Source organism: Eschrichtius robustus, chromosome 3, assembly GCF_028021215.1.
Source record: "Eschrichtius robustus isolate mEscRob2 chromosome 3, mEscRob2.pri, whole genome shotgun sequence".
NCBI classification, from domain to species: domain Eukaryota; kingdom Metazoa; phylum Chordata; class Mammalia; order Artiodactyla; family Eschrichtiidae; genus Eschrichtius; species Eschrichtius robustus.
In genome coordinates, this window is record NC_090826.1 from 106,283,868 (window position 1) to 106,303,152 (window position 19,285).

Consider the following 19,285-nt stretch of genomic DNA (forward strand, 5'->3'; position numbering starts at 1 on the left):
AATATTATCATCATGTTTTCCTTACCTCACAACATACACACACGCTTTCTTCCTATGAATAAATATATGAGGGTGGGAGCGCTACCCTTAACCCAGAAACAGGTTCTGCAACACCCATAGATGCAACCTGTCTTTGTGAGATGATGAGTCCACCTTGGCACGATGTTTGGCTGAGGCATTCAACGAAGCAGAGTCACTGCCAATATCCTGCAGAAGGAACTGACTTGAAGACCAGAAACTGCCCTAGAGGCCTCTGGGGAAGGTCCTCCAGTCCACTGGGAAGAGAGACACAGGCCCCTCACCGCCTGACCAGGAGAGCAAGGGCACCAGAACTGGACCATGGTAACCCGCCTGCAGTTCAAGAGTGGCAAGGGACAGTAAAATGACCCCCCAAGAGTTTGTCCAATCATCCAGTAAACCCCAAACTTTGAGGGCCTAGTAGGACAGGGTTTTGCCAAGACAAGCACAAGAGGGTGAGGGAGATGTCAGCATGATTAATCAATGCCACCTGAGGCAGCAACTCGGGGTGTGTCCACACTACACCTCAGTCATTGCCTGACTGTGATGAGAAGTTCCTTCAGCTACTGCCACTGAGAACTCGATCTTCCAAAGGAGCTCCTTCCACCTTAACTTGTCCTAGATCAGGCTCAGTCAGCATCCAAGACTGAGAACACAGCCTTCTCTCTTGCCACAAACCCACTAAGACACCACAGCAGGTGCCAAATTTATATTTACACCCCCACCAAACAAGGGGGCTTTGTCTTTTCCCCAAGTCAAGTTTTGATACTTCTGAATTCCAACAGAGAAAGAGGAGAACAGCAGACAAGCCTAGCAGGGGTGAGCTGGGGGTCGCCGTGCCCTGGTGGTCCTAGAGTTTCCTCCCTCAGACCCTACAGCTCTTAGTCACCCTGACTACAGGAAACTGCTCTCAGAGAGTGTAGATAAGTTACTAAATAACTGTACTTCATGTCCCTAATTTTGTGTGCTCATCTGTCTTGTCTCCCTGATGATGTCAGCTCCTTGGGGGCAGGACTCTATCTTCCATTTGGTCAGTGATTCCCACACAGCTAGAAAAGTAAAATACCCTGTACTCCCTACCACATGATACTAAGGAAAACACACAAATTAAGGATGACAACACACCACAGTCCTCCCTAACACACCACTAAGACAGGAGAGCTACACAGGTAATAAATCTTAGAGCCCATATAGTTAGGGCTCCTACTAGAGTATTATATAGAAACTTATATATTTACATATATAAGTATATTAATACAATAATTGCTTTGCTTTGCTCATTCCTAGCTATGGCTTTTCATCCCGCCTTCTTGTCTTTACTATTCTTTTTAAAGTCACAATGTATTTTCTGCCACAAAGCTCGTCCTCCCTTCAAAAAGGAGAGGAGAAAAGAAAGAACAGACCTACAGCCAACTTCCTACCACTGCCAACGAACGCTGCTGTTTGTCCCATCCAGAGGCCATGAGCATATCCTTTCAGATCTGAAGCCACTTCCTTCTTCCTATCAAGAACAGCAAGACCAAGTGTCTTTGTCAGAGGAGCACTCCTGGGCCCCTTCTTGCAGACTGCTCAGTTCTGCTCAAGAGATCCTCCATTCCTCCTTATTCTCCCTTCCTTATTCCATTTGCTGCAGCAGCCCAGACACCCCCCCAAAGCAGGACTGCCTGAAATGAGTGACCTTTATATCTTTTTGCACTAACATATCTGAGGGAAATCCCTGCACCAGACATGTGTTCATAGGTTAACAAAACAGACATCCTCAAAGACAGCATCATTCACAAGGGCTGAGGACAGAATTCCTTAATGGACACCAAAAAGTCTGTGGAACTTTTAAGTATTCTGGTATCTCAGGTAACATTCTGATGGAGGGATAAGGAGGCTTCCACCAAAGTCATACATGACACACACATGGCAGTCCTAAGACTTTGGATAGATCACAAAAAACCTTTTTTTTTTTTTTTACAACAAAACAACTTTACTAGCCTTATGGGGACACCAGAGCAGCTTCCTTCTCCCTGGTGAGCTAGGCATTCCGTAAGAAGCAGGGGAAGAAAATGACCACAGGACGCAAAGCAACCCACCTCTAGCACTATCAAAGAATAAACAAACAAACCAAAACAAAACGAAAAGCCCTTGGCTTCCCTAGATTCACTCTGCAGTGATTCCAAAACTTCCCTAGTATAAGAATTACCTGGGGGCTTCCCTGGTGGCGCAGTGGTTGAGAATCTGCCTGCTAATGCAGGGGACACCGGCTCGAGTCCTGGTCTGGGAAGATCCCACATGCCGCGGAGCAACTGGGCCCGTGAGCCACAACTACTGAGCCTGCGCGTCTGGAGCCTGTGCTCCGCAACAAGAGAGGCCGTGATAGTGAGAGGCCCGTGCACCGCGATGAAGAGTGGCCCCCGCTTGCCGCAACTGGAGAAAGCCCTCGCACAGAAACGAAGACCCAACACAGCCATACATAAATTAATTAATTAATTAATTAATTTTAAAAAAAAGAAAGAAAAACTCATAGCTAACATCAAAAAAAAAAAAATTACCTGGCTATTTCTTAAATATACAAATTCCCAGACACTATTCCATACTCACTGAATCAGAATCTCCAGGAGAAGACCCCAGGTATTCCTATCATAAGAGAGGTTAGGGAAACACTGCTCAACAAATGCTTCCCTCCCACAAGTGCCCCTCTGGGCAGGGAAGTATAAAACACATAGGGCTAAGGTGATTAACCCAAGCAATCACCCCAGACAGGATCATCTTCATGCTCCTCACTGAGTTTAACTCCTTCTACGGAGGGGTGGGTGTCAGTTCAGTAAAGGGTACCTTTGGATCCCTGTCACCCACAAAGGGCTCAGGACTCTTTGAGACAAATGCCTGAGAAGAATGCCAATGGGGGCAAGTCATAAGGAGGCAGATTACAACTGAATATAAAAAGATCTTTCTAAGAATTACAGCTGTCCAAATCTAGACTCATCTGCCTCCGAAGGCAGGGAGCTGTCTGTCACAAAAGGTGTTCAAGGAGAAAAAAGGTAGGCTACATCTTAACCAGGATGTTGTAAGAGGATCAGAATCAGCACGGGAAAGACAGGACAAGGTGAAATTTTTAAAGTTCCTCCCAATACATAAGTCAATAAAGAGGAAAATTTCAGCTACCCATTAATTAATAAAAAGAGATAGCATAAAAGTCTGTAGGTGGGGTCAGCCTTCAACTGATCTTTTCTCTTCAAAGGAGAAAGGAGTATAAGGACACACCCCTGACTCACCACTGCTCTCTTCCAGAATGTCCCAAAGCTGGGGAGGACAGAGCAGGAGTCCCAGGTGCTCTAACCAGGACCTGCTGCCCAGCTGACTCTGCATGCTGGGCACAGGTCAGAGAAGGGATGTGTGTGACATGGTCCCTGCCCTCAAGGAACAAATCTCATTTTGGAGATAGCTCACACTCTATGATTCTCTCAAAAATGTATTTATTATGTCTCACCGTTAGAGTTTTTTGTCAGTGGTGGTGGTTTTCAAGGGAACCCTCTTGGTGGGAAAAAACAAATACACTGAATGTAAATATCCTCTCAGTCTAGTACAAGTTTGCAATATCCAGCTCAGGATGAAAAAAAACTCAAAATAATCATCTAAACAAACTTAGTTAATTCTAAGTTTGGGATTGACATGTACACACTACTATATTTAAAATAGATAACCCACAGGGGCCTACTGTATAGCACAGGGAACTCAGCTCAATATTCTGTAATAATCTAAATGGGAAAAGAATCTGAAAAAGAAAGGATACTTGGATGGGTATAACTGAATCACTTTGCTGTACACCTGTAATTAACACATCATTGTTAATCAACTATACTCCAATATAAAATAAAAAAATTTTTTTTAATTCTAATTTTAAGAACACTATATTCCAAGAGTCCCCAAAATGTCCAAATTACAGTAAGGTGTGGCAACTCTGGACAAAATAATAGAAATTGCTGCCATAGTAATATAGTAATACAGGAAGCAGTAGAAGCAACTCAAGTGAGAGGCTGGGGATGGATGCCAGCACCTTTGAGGTTAAATTCCAAAGTAAAAGTGACCTTTATGAATTGCAGAAGTGATCAGAAAAAAAAAAGAAAGAAAGAGAAAGAGAAGAAACTACACACACACACACACACACACACACACGCACACACACACCCCCCAAGAGGGAAATTCAAAATGGCAAATTTAAATAAAACATCTGGGGAAGGGAAAAATTTGGTTTTTCCCCCAAATGTAAGGTAAACAATAACGCTTGCAAATACTGTCTTTTAAAAAACTGACTTGAAGTACCACAGGAGTCCAGAATAAGAAAATGACTAAAAGTAATTGTTCAATTAAACAAATATTTATTGAGTGCCAATTAGATGCCAAGGCACCATACTAGGTACAAGGGGGGGCATTAGAATAAACACAACTGAAAAGACACAATTCTTTTCCTCAAGAGGCACACATTAACAATAAGCACTTGAGGAAGTTCTAAGTATTTTTGTGTACATGAGCTCATTTGTACAAGAGATGGAAGTGGTGTGGAGAATGGACGAGGCACTAGGCTGAGGACCAGAAGAGAGAAATTCTAGTCTCAACTCTATAATTGGCTCAGTGATTACGAACAAAGTGCCTGAGCAAACGGAGGACTAAAGCAGTGCCCCTCCAGCAACAGCACAAGACTAATTAATAACTGACCTGGAGGAGAATTCTGGTCTTCTGGCTTCTAGTCCAGTGATCTGCCCAAAATATAATGCATATGGTAGCCCGATAAGAAGGAAAAGTAGAGGAAAAGAAAACCCTTTGGTTTCAAGTCATTTGCAGAGAAAGGAAAGAAGAGAGAAGGAGAATAAGGAAAGGGTGGGAGTAAAATAAAAGGTTCAAGTTGCGGCATCCAGATAGAGATGTCAAGAAAAGAAGCACTTAAATAAGAACTGTACACACAGTATAAGGATAATGTAAAATCTCTGATTATATTCTCATTCAAATCATGGCTTAGAATTTTTCACTCTAAAACCGTTAAGGACCAATAGACAAACTGTCTAAAAATGATACATATGAATGAAGCTTGAAGAAAAAGAGATAAGAGAGAAGAAAGGGAGGAGGCAGTTTATAATAATATCCTGCAAATATATGAAGCCCTTCTAAAGAGACAATGTGGACCCATTGTGCCCAGATGAACAAGAAGAAATAGTATTATACTCTATAGCTTTTATGCTGGCAATTTTAAAAATCTTTGGGAGTCGGAAGGGTTAAATACTGGAATGGCTGATTGAGGTTCAGTCCATTCTGGAAATTATTAAAATTAAAAAGGAAAGACCCCAGATATACACCTGAAGGCAGAATAATGAAATATCATTGAGCTCCAACCAAGTTACTGTATCAGAATCACCTATAAACCTTGAAAAATACAGAGTCTCAGATCTACTGTACCAAAAGCACCCCAGCTGATTTTGATGCAGCCAGGATGTGGAGCTTTGTTCTACTGCAGTCGACAGGGTAAGGAGGAAGACCACTAGGAATGGCATCGGAGAGTGGGAACTAGATCAATGCAAATTTTGTGGGCAAAATAGAATTTCTGCGGGTGTGATATTTTTAAAATGTATTGTAAGGCTGGTCTGAAGCGTCCAAGCATATCCCACCGAATTTAAACATTTTCTAAGGGTCCTGAAGTCAGCAACTACAGTTCAGGTGAACCGAAAGTTACTCCTCTATGCTATAAGAAGCCCACAGAAGAGGCAGTAGAGTGGGAATGGCACAGGGAGATGCCAAAAAGATGTGGTAAATATTTTTTAAAATCAAAAAATCAGGAAAAAGAAAAGAGAGACTAAAAAATAAAAAATCACTCTCCTTCATCCCTCCTCCCCAAAAAGAAATAATAACAATACAGAGAGAACAAGAAGAAAAAGGAAAACAGTTTTAGGGTAAGTTTTATCTCCATCTGAAAGAAAAAACAATTTGTGATTTTTTTAAAAGCAAGAGAAGAATTCAACTGAGAAATCATCTAGCAGGCAGCAAAACCAGGAGTCACTTCCCATTGCAAAGCAAAAGAAAACAAGGAGCAAGGGGTGGTCTTCGATAGCTGTTTAGACAATCAGACAGATGGGTTGACAGCTCCTTGCCTTAGGAACTCAGTGATGTTTAAATTAACAATTGGCCACTAGCTAAATACGGGAACACTCAAAAGTTTGGAAGGGTGTGGTATAATTGGTACCTTGGCAAAACACAATGATAATAAATTGAGAAGATTCAAGAAGCTTTCACTGTTAGACTCTGAAAAGATTCAAGATTTGTACCAATAAACAGGTTTTTTAATCCCTTCTATTTTTGTGTAGTTTAGCATCTGAAGAACACCTGTCTAAAAATCAAAATACCTAAATCCTGTCCTTTGAGCTAACACTAACACTCGACTTGTCCACCTAAAAGCTAGCTAGTAAGAGCAATACCTCATCAGTGCAGAAGTATAGGTCCTAGAATGAGAGAAACTTTGTGTGTCAGAGTAATCCTATTTCTGACATCAGTCTCATCATTAAACACTTAATGTAGCAAATCGCTTTGCAAACATATTTATTATTCCCTCCAACTCTCTAAAGTAAGTGATCTCTGGTTCTCTTCCATAGATGAGGAGACAACAGACCATGAAGATTATTTACTAAAACAAGCTAATGGTAGACCAAGGATTATAACCCCAGACTAGCCCATTGTTTATACTCCTCTCTATCCTAAATTTACACTTATACTAGAGTTTTCACTCAAAGAAAAAGGAAAGGCAAAAATACTATCATATGTGTTTTGTTAAACGCTTCTGAAACAAGAGCTTTGGTTCATCATCACACAGCATCCTAGCCCACTTCTGAAATTCTGAGGGACGCAGAGGTGTATGGAATTTGAACTTTCCAAGAAAGATCTGGTTGGTGTTGAACAACCCAGCACTGTGATCAATAACCTTGATGTCTTTTAAACATCTGTGATTGGCATGTCGACTGTCTGTTAACAATGAAGAAAGAGCAAAAATTTCTGAAGCTCATCTTCATAACTCTCTCTTTGCAAAGAGACATAGATCATGTACCAGTTTTCTTGATAAGGGTAAAAATCTTCCTTCAGATTAGGCTAGGAAAAGAAGGGGCCCCCTTCAGTTCAACAAACATGCACAAGCCACCATCCCACTGGAAGCAGAGAGTTCAAAAAAATAAATAAAACACAGCCCTGCCCTGAAAGGACTTTCTGAATACCTTTTGACTGCCATGGGTTTAATATACATTCTCTTAATTAATCCTATTAGCTGGGTAATTTCATTCCCATTTTATTGGTGAGTTCATACAACAGAGCTGGATTTGAACCCAGGATTAAAGAGCAGAGCTCCAAAGCCCAAGCTCTTTCCACTAAACAGTCTGAAGAAATCTGCAATCTAAGAGTGTGGGTGGGATGGGTAAGATATGATTCGATTTCCTTTCCTTGATCCAACCCTGTTCAGAAAGACTGTTGCAAATATCCAACCATAAAGAAGCTTTCGAAGGCACCACTTTGAATTAACGTATCCACTGTTCCTCACCCGCCCCCGCCCCACCTCCAACCATGCCAAAAGAACAGCAAAAGCTGCTGCCAGGTTGGAGGAGTTGGTGATCGTCACACCACATTCCTGGGGCTGGACACAGACTCTGAAACAGCGCCCGAGCTCTGCGCCTCGGAAAGAATAACAGCAGTGGAGATTTTTAAATCATGTGGCTCAGCATGCAGCCACACCAGTTTTCCTACTGCTCCTGCCTCCACCTTTCAAAGACTCGAGCAAAACTTTACACCGGATTCATGGGGACCGTGGATTCAGAGTGTCAGAACTCAGGCGCGCCGTAAAACCCTGTCCCCATCCAAACCAAACCCACCCACTCAGACTGTGGGCCTCCTCTTAGCAAAGCTAAGTCTGGCTGTGAAGGTGTAAGCCGTTGGCCTTGGAGGCCCTGCCCCCGCTCCCTCCACGCCAGGGTCTGGCATTCCTCCGCTCAGACCATCTGCGCTCCGCGGCCGGCGATGGTTGTCCCGGGCAGCCCGCCCTTGGCTCTCCCTCGACCCCAGGAAACGCGGAGCCAGTGGGCAAAACTGCCCAACTCCCCGAACTCAAGCGCTCCAGAAAGGGAGTTTCTGAGACTTGCTGCCCACCTCCGGCCGAGGAGGCGTGCGTGCGGCCACCGGCAGAGGGGAGCAGGAGGCGGCGAGGAGCGCGGGGGAGGGGGCGCGCCCAGGGAGGGGGGGCGATGATGTCCAAACTTTAGGAACTAAGTGGCCTCACTCCACGCCGACGGCGAGCCCGGCCTTCTCGCAGAGTGGAGGACTGAAGGGTGGGAAGGGTCGCCCCAGGTGGCCGGCCGGGCCGGAGGGGCGTGGGCCGGAGCGCAGGGGACAGCACCCCACGCCCCGATACTCACCACGCGCGGGGGCCGCGCGGCACAGCCACAGTGCCAGCAGCGCCCACAGCGGAGCGGGGCTCAGGGCGGGCATCTTCTCGGTCGCCTCCTCCTCCGCCGCCGCCGCCTGGGCAGATCCACATGGGGAGGGGGTCCCGACAGAGGAGCCCCCACTTTTTCCTCCTCTCCTCCTGCTTCTGCCGCTCACGGCCTAGCGCTGCGCCCCGAAACTCGGGCTTCCGTGCCTCCACTCCCTGCACCCCAAGTCCGCCGTTCTTGGGCCGCCGCCTCAGCCGCCGCCCGAAGTTTGGCTGAAACTTTCTTGGGTGTGCAGCGAAGCAACCTCGTGTGTCCTTCCGCCTCGGCCTCCTCCTCCCACCGCAAACCCCGCCCCGCTGTCGCCGCGGCCAGGCCCCGCCGCCTTCAGCACCCAGGGGTTTCCCGCAGGAAGAAGCGCCGGCCCGGGCTGCGCGCGGAGGGATCTACTATGAGTCCTCAGACACCACTTCCAGCCTCGCCAACCCGCGTCGGGTCCCGACGCGCCTTAACTCGATCGGCGCTGGAGCGTCTCTCGGGGCCCGGCCTCAGCCGAAGGGGTGGGTGTTAGGACCCTGAACTTGAATCACTAGGGTTGTCGAGATCCTGAACTTGCCGGAGCGACAGACATCATCCACTGACATAGGAATCGCCCCCACACACCCACACGTCCATCCACACACTCCCGGGCCAGCGAGAGGAATGCGGTAGAGAGGGACTAGTGCTGTCAAAGAAGGTAACGGGCCAAGACGCCAAAGTCCATTTAAAATGAACAGAGCCATCAACTGGGTTGTGTTGCACCCTTCATTCATTCATTCATTCATTCATGCAGTCAGTCAGTCAGTCATCTAGCAAATATTTCTTAAGCGCCTTACTTTGCGTAGCGGTGTGCCCGGCACAATGGACTGTTACTAAAGACGCATGATGCACAAGCTAGTTTTGAGGACTGAGACATTGCTGCTGCGGGCTGCAGGATTCAGGGAAGGCTTTCATGAAGGAGCTGGGATGAGACCAGGATCTTGAAAGGTTAGTAAAATTGGCATAGGACAAGGAGATCAGCTAAGGATATCCCATTGTAAGATGTTGATAATAGCTAAAAATCGGAAACAACCTAAATGCCCACCCACAGAGGAATGGATGAATAACGTATGGTATATTTATAAAATGAAACACAATACAGCAATTGAAAAGACTGTATTCGTATATGTCATTAGAGATAAGTCTTAAAAATAAAAAGATAGTAAAAAAAACTAATTGCAGAAGGAACTATAAAGTATACCATTTCTGTATATTTAAATGTTTTCCAAACAATACTATATATTATTTATGAATACATAATACACAGTATATGGTAGAAGACTATAACCAGAATAATGGTTACTTCCCCGGCAGGAGAGTGGAGAATGTGACCAGGTGTGGGTACAAGTGGGCTTGCTATTTGTAAGAGAAGAGCTGAAATAATCAAAAAGTTCATGTGAGCATAACATTCCAGGGGAAAGCCATCATCAAAAGCAAATAAGATAAGGAAATCAGTAGATGAGTTCTGGCACTATTAGCAACGACCCACCGGAGTCAAGGCGGGAAAGGAGGTTGGGAGCAGATTATGCAGTACCTTGAATGACAGGCAGGGGATGGGGGGGGTACAGTTATCTCTCAGGTCATAGAAAACCATTGAAGGTTTCTGAACAGGAGTGAGACTTGATGGAAAGGAAAGTTGCTCTGATAATCCTCTGCAGAATTGATTGTCAGGAGCAAAAGGTGAACTGGAGTCCAAGGACCAGTCAGGAGTCTGTGAAACAGTCCAGGCATGGGGTGATGAAGGCCTGCAGTAATGAGGTAAATTCCAGAATGGCAAGGAAGGAATGGATCTGAGACAATCTTGAAGAAAAAAAAGGGGGGTGGGAGGTGGGAGGTGGGAGGGAAGGCAAACCTATGTGACTAGTTGGATGTGGGAGTTTATGATCCTGTTGGGAATCCTACCCACAGAGCCTCTCCCTGTGACTCCGGCAGGATAAAATCCAAACTTCTACAAATGGTAAACATAAGGCCTTTCCTTCACTGGGCTCCAAATCTTGTCCTCTCTGCCCCCCACTGTGAACTTAACACAATAACGGTATTGAATGACTTGAGATTCCCCTGAACATATCTTCTTGCTTCAGTCTCTGCACCTTCTGTCCCCTGATTTGGAACTCTTGTAGTCCCCTTCTCTCTTCCTCTTGGTGAACTTCTAATCACTCATCCTTCAGTCCTGAGAAGGCTCTACGGAAACTGTAACGAATTTCCATCCCTCACTGACAGTCCCTCCACTGTACTGCTTCTTTATCTTACACTCTTATCTATTTTTTCACACAGGGCCGTTTGTATTTCTATCTTCTCAACCAGATTAAGAGGGCCGTACGGGCAAGGACCATGGCCTTATTCATTCCCAGTATCTATCACATAGGAACTAGAATGTGAAACAACACCAAACAAGTGCAGGTCAGTATGATCATAGGCCTATGAATTTCCAAACTGAATTTTAATAAGCACTTTATAATAGAGAAGCAAGTACTATTATTGAAAGTAGTCAGCTTGGGATGCTAAAAACTCTTTTCAAAAATAACATAATTAGTCAAAATAGTATTGGAATTTCCCTTGAACAAATGTGTTCAGAAAAAGATGATTAAATTACTTTTTAGGTGTTGACCCGTGGGGTTACCAGCTTGATCATTCACCTTACTCACTAAATATAGTTCACAATGACTTGGCTGTATACAAATTTTTGAAATCACCTGCAAAGATTTGATTTGTCATTATTAATAGATCCAGAAGAATGTAAAAGTAATGACCCCCAAAGAGCAGCTCCAGAAATGACTGTGGCTATAACACCATTATTAATATATGTATGTGATTTCTCAAGGTGACTGTCTCAAGGAAAGCAATTATTTTGTTCACATGTAAGTTTTGTTGGATTCGTTATTATGTTAAATTTATGGCATACATCCCCATAAGGACAAAAGTAATAAAGAATAAATGTCATGAATGGAAGTAGGGGAAGGCTACGACGGAAGAGGTATTTGAAAGGACGTGTTTTGAAGGAAGCTATGCATATAAATTGGTAAAAATGAAACAAAAAGGGAGCTGAAAATCAAGGGAAGAAATTGGAATCAGCAAAGACTGAGAGATGAGAGCAAGTAAGTCCAACCCATCAACTGGCATTCTGGTGAATATTTACCATGGTCCAGATCCTGTATGAGAAGTTGAGGGATAAAGAAAGAGAGAGACAAGTAACAGACAATTAATATCCAGTGCGACAAGTAGAAAGTTCACAGCTGAACATTCACAGCTGAGGGACTGTGTGTCATGTCCCAGCCCAGGGGTGGTCAGGGAAGGCTTCCTGGAAGACCTCAACAGCCAGACTAAGAATTGGAGGACCAGAAGATTAATGAGGTAAAGAAGAGGCGATTTCGCATGGTTAGAGGTCTAAGCTGTCTCAAGCACAGGGAATGAGTATAGAGGCAGGTGAACAATAGAGATGAGAGATTGTTCCCTACAGTGGGAAGATAAGAAGTTAGGCAGGGGCTATGGGCGTGCAGAAAAGATGGGCATTGGCTCCTAAGACTCGTAACTGCTTAGGTGAGAGGGGAAAGGTAGACCAAGGAGTCAGCAATGACCTCAGTATCTTGAGGTATGATGAGCTATTACCGGATACAGGAAATACAGAAGGAAAAGGAGGTTTGGTGGAATAGATAAGCAGGCAAAAGAGCAATGTAGCTGAAGTGGAAAAACTGTGTTTAGCAGTAGCAGCCAGGGCTGTTGGCTGCTTTAAGGAGAGCTGGGAGGAGCCTGACTGATTAGCAGGATGGAATTGCACTGAAATATGTTTTCTACTATGGGTCTCTCCCCAAAGCTAAACCTAAATACCACTGCGTGCATTTAGATGACTGTTTCCCTGATCCCTATCAGAAGCCGGGGGTCCAGTGGTGGTGTCTCAAAACATGAGTAGCATCTGAGGACATAAGATGCCAGGATCTACCTGGCGATGTCAACCCAAAATGTACTCAGCAGTTTAATTACTCAACTAGATTGGGGGATGGCCTTCCCCAAGGACAGTGCTTTTAGTCAAAGCAAATTCTACTGTATAGGAGAAATTGGCAGGAAAACATTCAGGCGATCCTATAACTAAGCAGAGCTATTGCTATTCCTTAAAGTTCTATAGCTTGACTGATACAAAGGAAAGTGAGATCCCACAAACTTTCACCTGGGGAAAAAGAAATCAGTCTCCAAGACCAAATTAAAGTCTATAGACCATTAGTAGTAGAAAAACATGACTAAAAGCCACCACTAGTTTTGGTTTTGTCAAAACTAAAAATATACATATATGTCTTTACTAATTATAACTCACACATAAAATTGCCTCCCAAGACAAATGCAGAATTAGGCACTTACTTGTTCTCATGTCTATTCTCTCAAACCCAATAAGCTGAAAAAACCCTCAGTGCCAGAGATCCTGTGTTGTCTATTTTGCCCCAGTTGTAGCACAGTAGTTAGTGCACATGAGTGTCAACAATACATGTTTTAAATAAATGTGGAATGAGGAACATATATATCTATATGAATCGGCGAGAGGTGCAATATTGACAGAAAGTTTAGGTGTTTTGGAAAATCCAGTGCTAAATCAGCTAAACACTATATACGTTGAAGAAGAGATTCTGGAGTTCTTATCAAGCATAGGTTGATGTATCAAGGCACTTCATAGCTTGACATATAAAACTACTCCATACATCTCACCATATAACCCAGGGATGCGTAATGAAATGTTTGTGGAACAGGAATTAAAAGGAAGATTTCTTTGCAAAATAATGCCTTGCATTTGTGCAGTGCTTTAGGCTTTCCAAAACACTTTAAAGTGTATTATCTCATTTGATCCTCAAAGCAGTTGTGGGGAATAGCCAAGCCAGTCATTATTATCCCCATTTCACAGATGAAGAAACTGAGAACATACGCGTCTTGCCTAAGGTTAAATAAGTAATTGGTGACAGAGCTGAGACAAAACCCCACTATTTCTGATTTCTTATTCAGTCACATTCCACTGTCCCTTCCTGCAACACTGTGAAGCATATCCAAGATGATATTTAGTGCGGGGACCTCTGGGCAGAGGTCTGGGCACAGCTTCTCATCACTTCCATTTCGGTACAGGACAAGCTGACCCACTTGTAACTAGGAAACCTAAGCAAGCGAATGCATTCTTTTATTTAAAAGCATTTTTTGAGAGCCTACCCTCTGCAAAGCATGTCCTTGACTCTGTGGCAGTACAGACAGGAATCAGACCCAGCCCCTGTTCTCCAGAGATCACAGTGCAGTGTGGGAGGCCAACATACAAACAGCATAACTACAACAGTGATAAAGCACAGGACTATGGGAAAGTAGAGAGCACTGTGATTAATTCTAAGGCCACTTTCATTTCGCCCTGTCTCCAGCTAGCAATATATAAATGACCTGAGGTGGCCTATACAACCAGAGTGTAAGCAGTATAAACACAAGAACCATTTCTTATTCATATTTATAATCCCACAGTAGTTAGTTCTATGTCTTGCATGGAATAAGTGTCCAATAAAGACTCACATTCTGAGAGGTCTGCAAGTTCAGCCAAACAGGGGACAAGTTCCAGAAGGCAGGATTTAATCTCAAGATTCAAACTAGCTCTGAGAATTAGGAGCCAGTCAGACCCTTCAACTGAACATAGACCCAAATGAGTAATATAAGAAATCTTAATGTGAGCTTCTTAGCATATGTTTGCCCTTTTAGGAATGTGATTATCTCAATTTAATTGATGTCAAGGAGTGGAAAATTTAAGATTGTCCTTTTATAATTAAATCTTCCTCATATGCATGTGCTCTGTATACTATATGGCAATGTCACCTATAAAACTTAACTAGGAATCCAAAATTCTCTGCTACCCATGAGATAAGCAGGAAAGTTATATAAAGTGAGTATAGGAATGCTCACTTTAGTACTACCTGACTTAAAATTTTCTTTTAAGTATTTTATGCTTCAATTCCTAAGTGGGTGTGTACTTTTTATACATAATGATGTAAAAGAGAATTGACCTGTATGTACCAGGATGTCACCCCAACTCAAGAACAGCATAAATCCACAACTGTGTAATTATCAAACCACAATATTATTGGATGAGCTGCAGCATTTCAGTCACTAAAATGGTTATGTAACTCCAGATATTTGTAAAATGTTAAGGTTTTTATTCTCAGAAAGTATTCAGTTGTTTCCACCCAACATTCTTATTTTCTTCCCTCACAATTAGCCAAGAAATTCTTGAGCAGTGAGGTCCAGGCATACAGAAAGTTTCCACCTTAAAGTTTGGCAAAATGTTTAAACTGTCTGAGTGCAGATCACATCTAAGTCCACTTATGTGGAATTCAAAATAGTTAACTAAGTGTGAGGACGGGGGCATCGAGAGTAAGGAAAAGAAATCCCACTTTTAAAAGTAAGCATTAAAAAAAAACTTCTAAAGTAATTCATCAGGAGATAATTAATGGGTGGCAACAGGTATTTACAATGGAAGTGTACATGGCCTTAACAACGGGGTTTGCTCTGAAGACATTCTAATTAAAAAGGGAAAGAGTAATTTTGTAGGAAAGTACAAATCAGTGGTGTGTATGCATGCTAATGTGTACAGAGACAGAGGTGGTAATTGCTGGGCTCAGAACAGGTATCTGTTGCTGAAGATAATGACCTTGTAAATATACCAATAGGGTTTCCAACAAAGCTGAGAGTATATCATTATTATTTGCCAATGTGGAAAGGAATGTGAACTTGGAATTCAGCAGGTGAATCTGCTGGATACCAACTTGTTTTTGTTTTTAATTATTCTGATTTCTGTTGAGAACAGTATAAGATGAATACTTGTTCTCTTGCTCAGACCAAAGACCTGGTCATTTTTCTTTCAAACCGTTGACTCCCTCCCTCGTATCACACTTCCTGAAAGTCTAAGCGAGAAAAGAAGAACAGATGCTAGCAAGACAGAGAATGTTCTGCACATTACGATCTACATCTGAGTCCAGGAAAGTACACCTCATCGCTGAGAAGAGCCCTGTGGACAGTTCACATCTCTGTTGGTTTCTTTTGCAAGATATAGTTACCTCAAAAGAGCCTTCCTTAATTGAACTCTTATGGTCTGGAATACTTGCCTGTCTACTGATGACTGTCATTTAAGAGTATTTACTCAAGACAATGGTTAGGGGTATAGATATATTTGTAAGTAAGTGAAGGAGTGGATAGGGTGAACACAGACTGATTTCTGTAAGCTCCAAGTGCTGAAATCAGTAGACAAACTTCAAGTTTTGAAAAGGCCAACTTGGAACATGCAAAATATAGTATAGTTCCTTGCTCATCCACCACTTGGGGTTTTGAGAAGAAAAGGGAAGTAAGAAGAGTTGAAGAGAAGAAAAACAGAAGAGTGGGAGAGGAAGGTGAAAGGGTGCTCTGGAGTAATATGCACCTGTTTAGAAGTGGGGAAGTAGCATGAACACTAGCAAAAGAAGAACCAATGTGGAGTTCCTCCTTGCACAGCTCCCTCTTCCCTCCTGAAGGCTTGGGGTGAACCCACAGCATTATTCTAGAGGTAAAAGAGAACCTCACTCAGGACACCTCCCTGAATTCCCTCCAAATAACTCAGAGTACCCCTACTCTAAATCAGTTCCCTATATCATAAATATTTATGAGTAATAATATCAATAACAACAATCATTAAAAATGGTAATGGCAAGGGCTTCCCGGGCTTCCCTGGTGGCGCAGTGGTTAAGAATCTGCCTGCCAATGCAGGGGACACGGGTTCGAGCCCTGGTGTGGGAAGATCCCACATGCCGCGGAGCAACTAGGCCCGTGAGCCACAACTACTGAGCCTGCGCGTCTGGAGCCTGTGCTCCACAACGGGAGAGGCCGCGACAGTGAGAGGCCCGCGCACCGCGATGAAGAGTGGCCCCCGCTCGCCGCAACTAGAGAAAGCCCTCGCACAGAAACGAAGACCCAACACAGCCATAAATAAATAAATAAATAAATTTATAAAATAAAAAAAAATAAATAATAATAATGGCAGTTAACTCTTATGGACAGCTTACTGTGTGTCAGGCACTGTATTAAGCGCTTTACCCACTTCGTTGTTTATAATGCTCCAGCCAGCTTATGAGTAGCTGTTAGTATTCCCACGTTACAGAGAAAGTGGAGCCTGAGAAGTTGCCCAGGATCACACACCTGCTAAGCCGTGGCACAGCGCAGGTAGCTGACCACCTCCAGTGGCACACGGTTGACCTTTGCGTGGTATATATGCCTGCCCACAGGTCTCTGCCTGAGAGATCCAATCCCATCCATTGTTCAGACCATCCACTTGAGCACCATATAAGCTGTTCTCTTGTCATTTGTTTTAAGCCTGGTCTCCCAAACTTTTTGTGAGACAGGGCTTGATCACATACCTCCTTTGTGCTCCCCTACAGCATGACGCCCAACATCTGGCTTGTCAGCCTCCAACCCTGGGACATCTCGAGGACTTCACTTCCCTGCTTCTGCCCCCGAGATAAGAGAAGGTCAGACAATTCTGCCGGTTGGTTCTACACTACAATTTTTTATTCTGAAATACTGCCTTCTATGTGTACCTAATGAAAGAAAACGCCAGTAGAGAAAGAACCAATTCTATTTATTGCCATATCGTTGTTTAAATTATAAACAATATACATGTATATATATATTATATATTTTTAAAAAATATATATATATTTAAAAATTAAAGGAAAATCACCTATAATACCACCACTGATAGCATTTTGGTATATTTTGTTCAGTTGTTCCTTCATATGCACATTTCAAATAGTTATAATCAATCCTGCTTTCTCAGCTAATTTACATAGCATAAATCTTGTCCTGTGTTGCTACACAGGCTACATAGTTATCATATGTAAAGTAACATGGTTATTGTCTGCAGTATATTACAGCATTGATGACATAGAGAGCTAGAATGCTTTCCACGTAGGTGTTGGGATCTGTACCCAGAGTTGTCCATCCTATTGCAGAAACAGCCTCTGCAGACAATCCATCTATACTGCTTCCATTGCCAAAGCCAGTGGGATGAATGGGTGGGCCCTTCAGCAGCTGAAATGAATCAGCCCCAAAGAATCCCCTGCTGCTGCTCTCTAACCTCAGTCCTTCCCCCCAGCCCCTTACCACACCTCCACAGCTTTTACAAACCTTTCCCACTGTCCTCTAGCCTCTTTCTGTTCCCTGTTTCCTTCCCAGCAAAAGGCCTTACTTCCCACTTCACTTAAAGACATCTCCTAGCTCAAACATCACCTCCCCTGTAACCTTCCCTAGCCCTCCCCATTTCTATACTGGCAGGCCATCTAAAAACTCCCCAACCTCTCTCCCTTCAACCTCACAACTTATCTCTTATGCACACACCTTTACTTCCTTTTCTTGGATCTCAGAGAAAGGCCTTTCCTCCATTCCAGTGCTAATATCCTTCTGCACTGGCCATTGATTTCATCCCTTTCTGCCTTTTCCAAAACCATCTTGCCATTCATTATCCATCTGCCTCCACTGTCACTCTCATTCATCTCTCCCTCTCTGCTGGCTTAATCCTCTCAGCCAACAATTTTCTTCAGCCTTAACTCACATTTGCACAAGTACTTTCTATTGTAGACTCAGGCACATATCTCTTTCCTTGCACTTCCCAACCTCTTCAAAGGGTAGCTTGTCCCTTTTGTTCTTACTTCTTCAACCCACGACAACTTCCTCTCCCAACATTTGTTGAGCATCTACTATGTGAAAACAATGGGGAAATAGAGATGAACAAGGCAGTCCCTACTCCTGAGGGGCTTCCAGCTAGTGGGGAAGACAGACAGTAAAGCAAACAGCACAATACAATAAAACAAGTCACATAATAGTAATATGTGCAAAAAAGTATCTGTAGAAAGGCTGCCTGGGGAATATTGGGAAGACTTCTGAGGGAGGTGACACTTGAGTTAAGCCTTGCAGAATGAATTCCATATCACCAGGTAGAGACTATATATGTACATATATTGCACTGGGGAGAGCACACAACTGACAGAAGAAACGGCTTATGCAGAGGGCGGAGAAACCATAAGAGTAACAATTCTTTAGGGAATAGCAGACAGGTCAGCTATTGGAAGGGTAGGGTTCCTAGTAAGGAATACTTAGAGAAGAGATGGAGAAAGATTTATTTAGGCCACTGGTTCTCAAGCTTTCACGTGTTCAGAATCACCCAGAGGGCATTTGAAAACAAATTTCTGGACTCCAGCTCCAGAGTTTTAGGGTGGGGCTGGGCAATTTGCATATCCATCAAGTTCCCAGGTGATATTGATGTGTTGGTCTGGAGACCACACTTTGAAAACCCTTGGCTTAGTAACCTGACTTCTGCTTGAATTGTTCCAGTGAAATTACTTTTAGATGTCACCAGAGACCTTCAACTGCCAAACCCAGTGAACGCCTTCTCAGTCTCATTCTCCTTGACCATTTTGCAGCACTTGACACAATTGATTTCTTAATTGGTCTCCCAGCTTCCAGTCTCACCTTCTTTCAGTCCATTCACTACACTGATGCCCACAGGACTATCCAAAATACAAGTAAAATCCTATCACTCTGTACTTAAAACCCACCAGTGGCTCCCCATTCATTGTGGTTAGAGCCCAAACTCCACAGGCTGGAACAGAAAACCCTGGCATTCTGGCCATACTTACCTCCTCTCCTGCTGTTACCCCATATGGCACAGCCCATATTCCAGGTACATCAACCTACCAGCCAGTTCCCAGACATGCTCT

At 43.5% G+C, this 19,285-nt stretch overlaps 1 protein-coding gene across 1 annotated transcript in view; it reads right to left on the reverse strand.

Annotated features, from left to right (window-relative positions):
• Nucleotides 1–8,749, reverse strand: part of NOTCH2 (notch receptor 2) — a 178,562-nt gene extending 169,813 nt beyond the window's left edge. Inside the window, exon 1 of the mRNA XM_068540605.1 lies at nt 8,445–8,749. Within this exon, the coding sequence (XP_068396706.1) occupies nt 8,445–8,517 (73 nt within the window). The 5' untranslated portion in view covers nt 8,518–8,749. The remainder of the gene's footprint in view (nt 1–8,444) is intronic.
• Nucleotides 8,750–19,285: the final 10,536 nt, after the last annotated feature.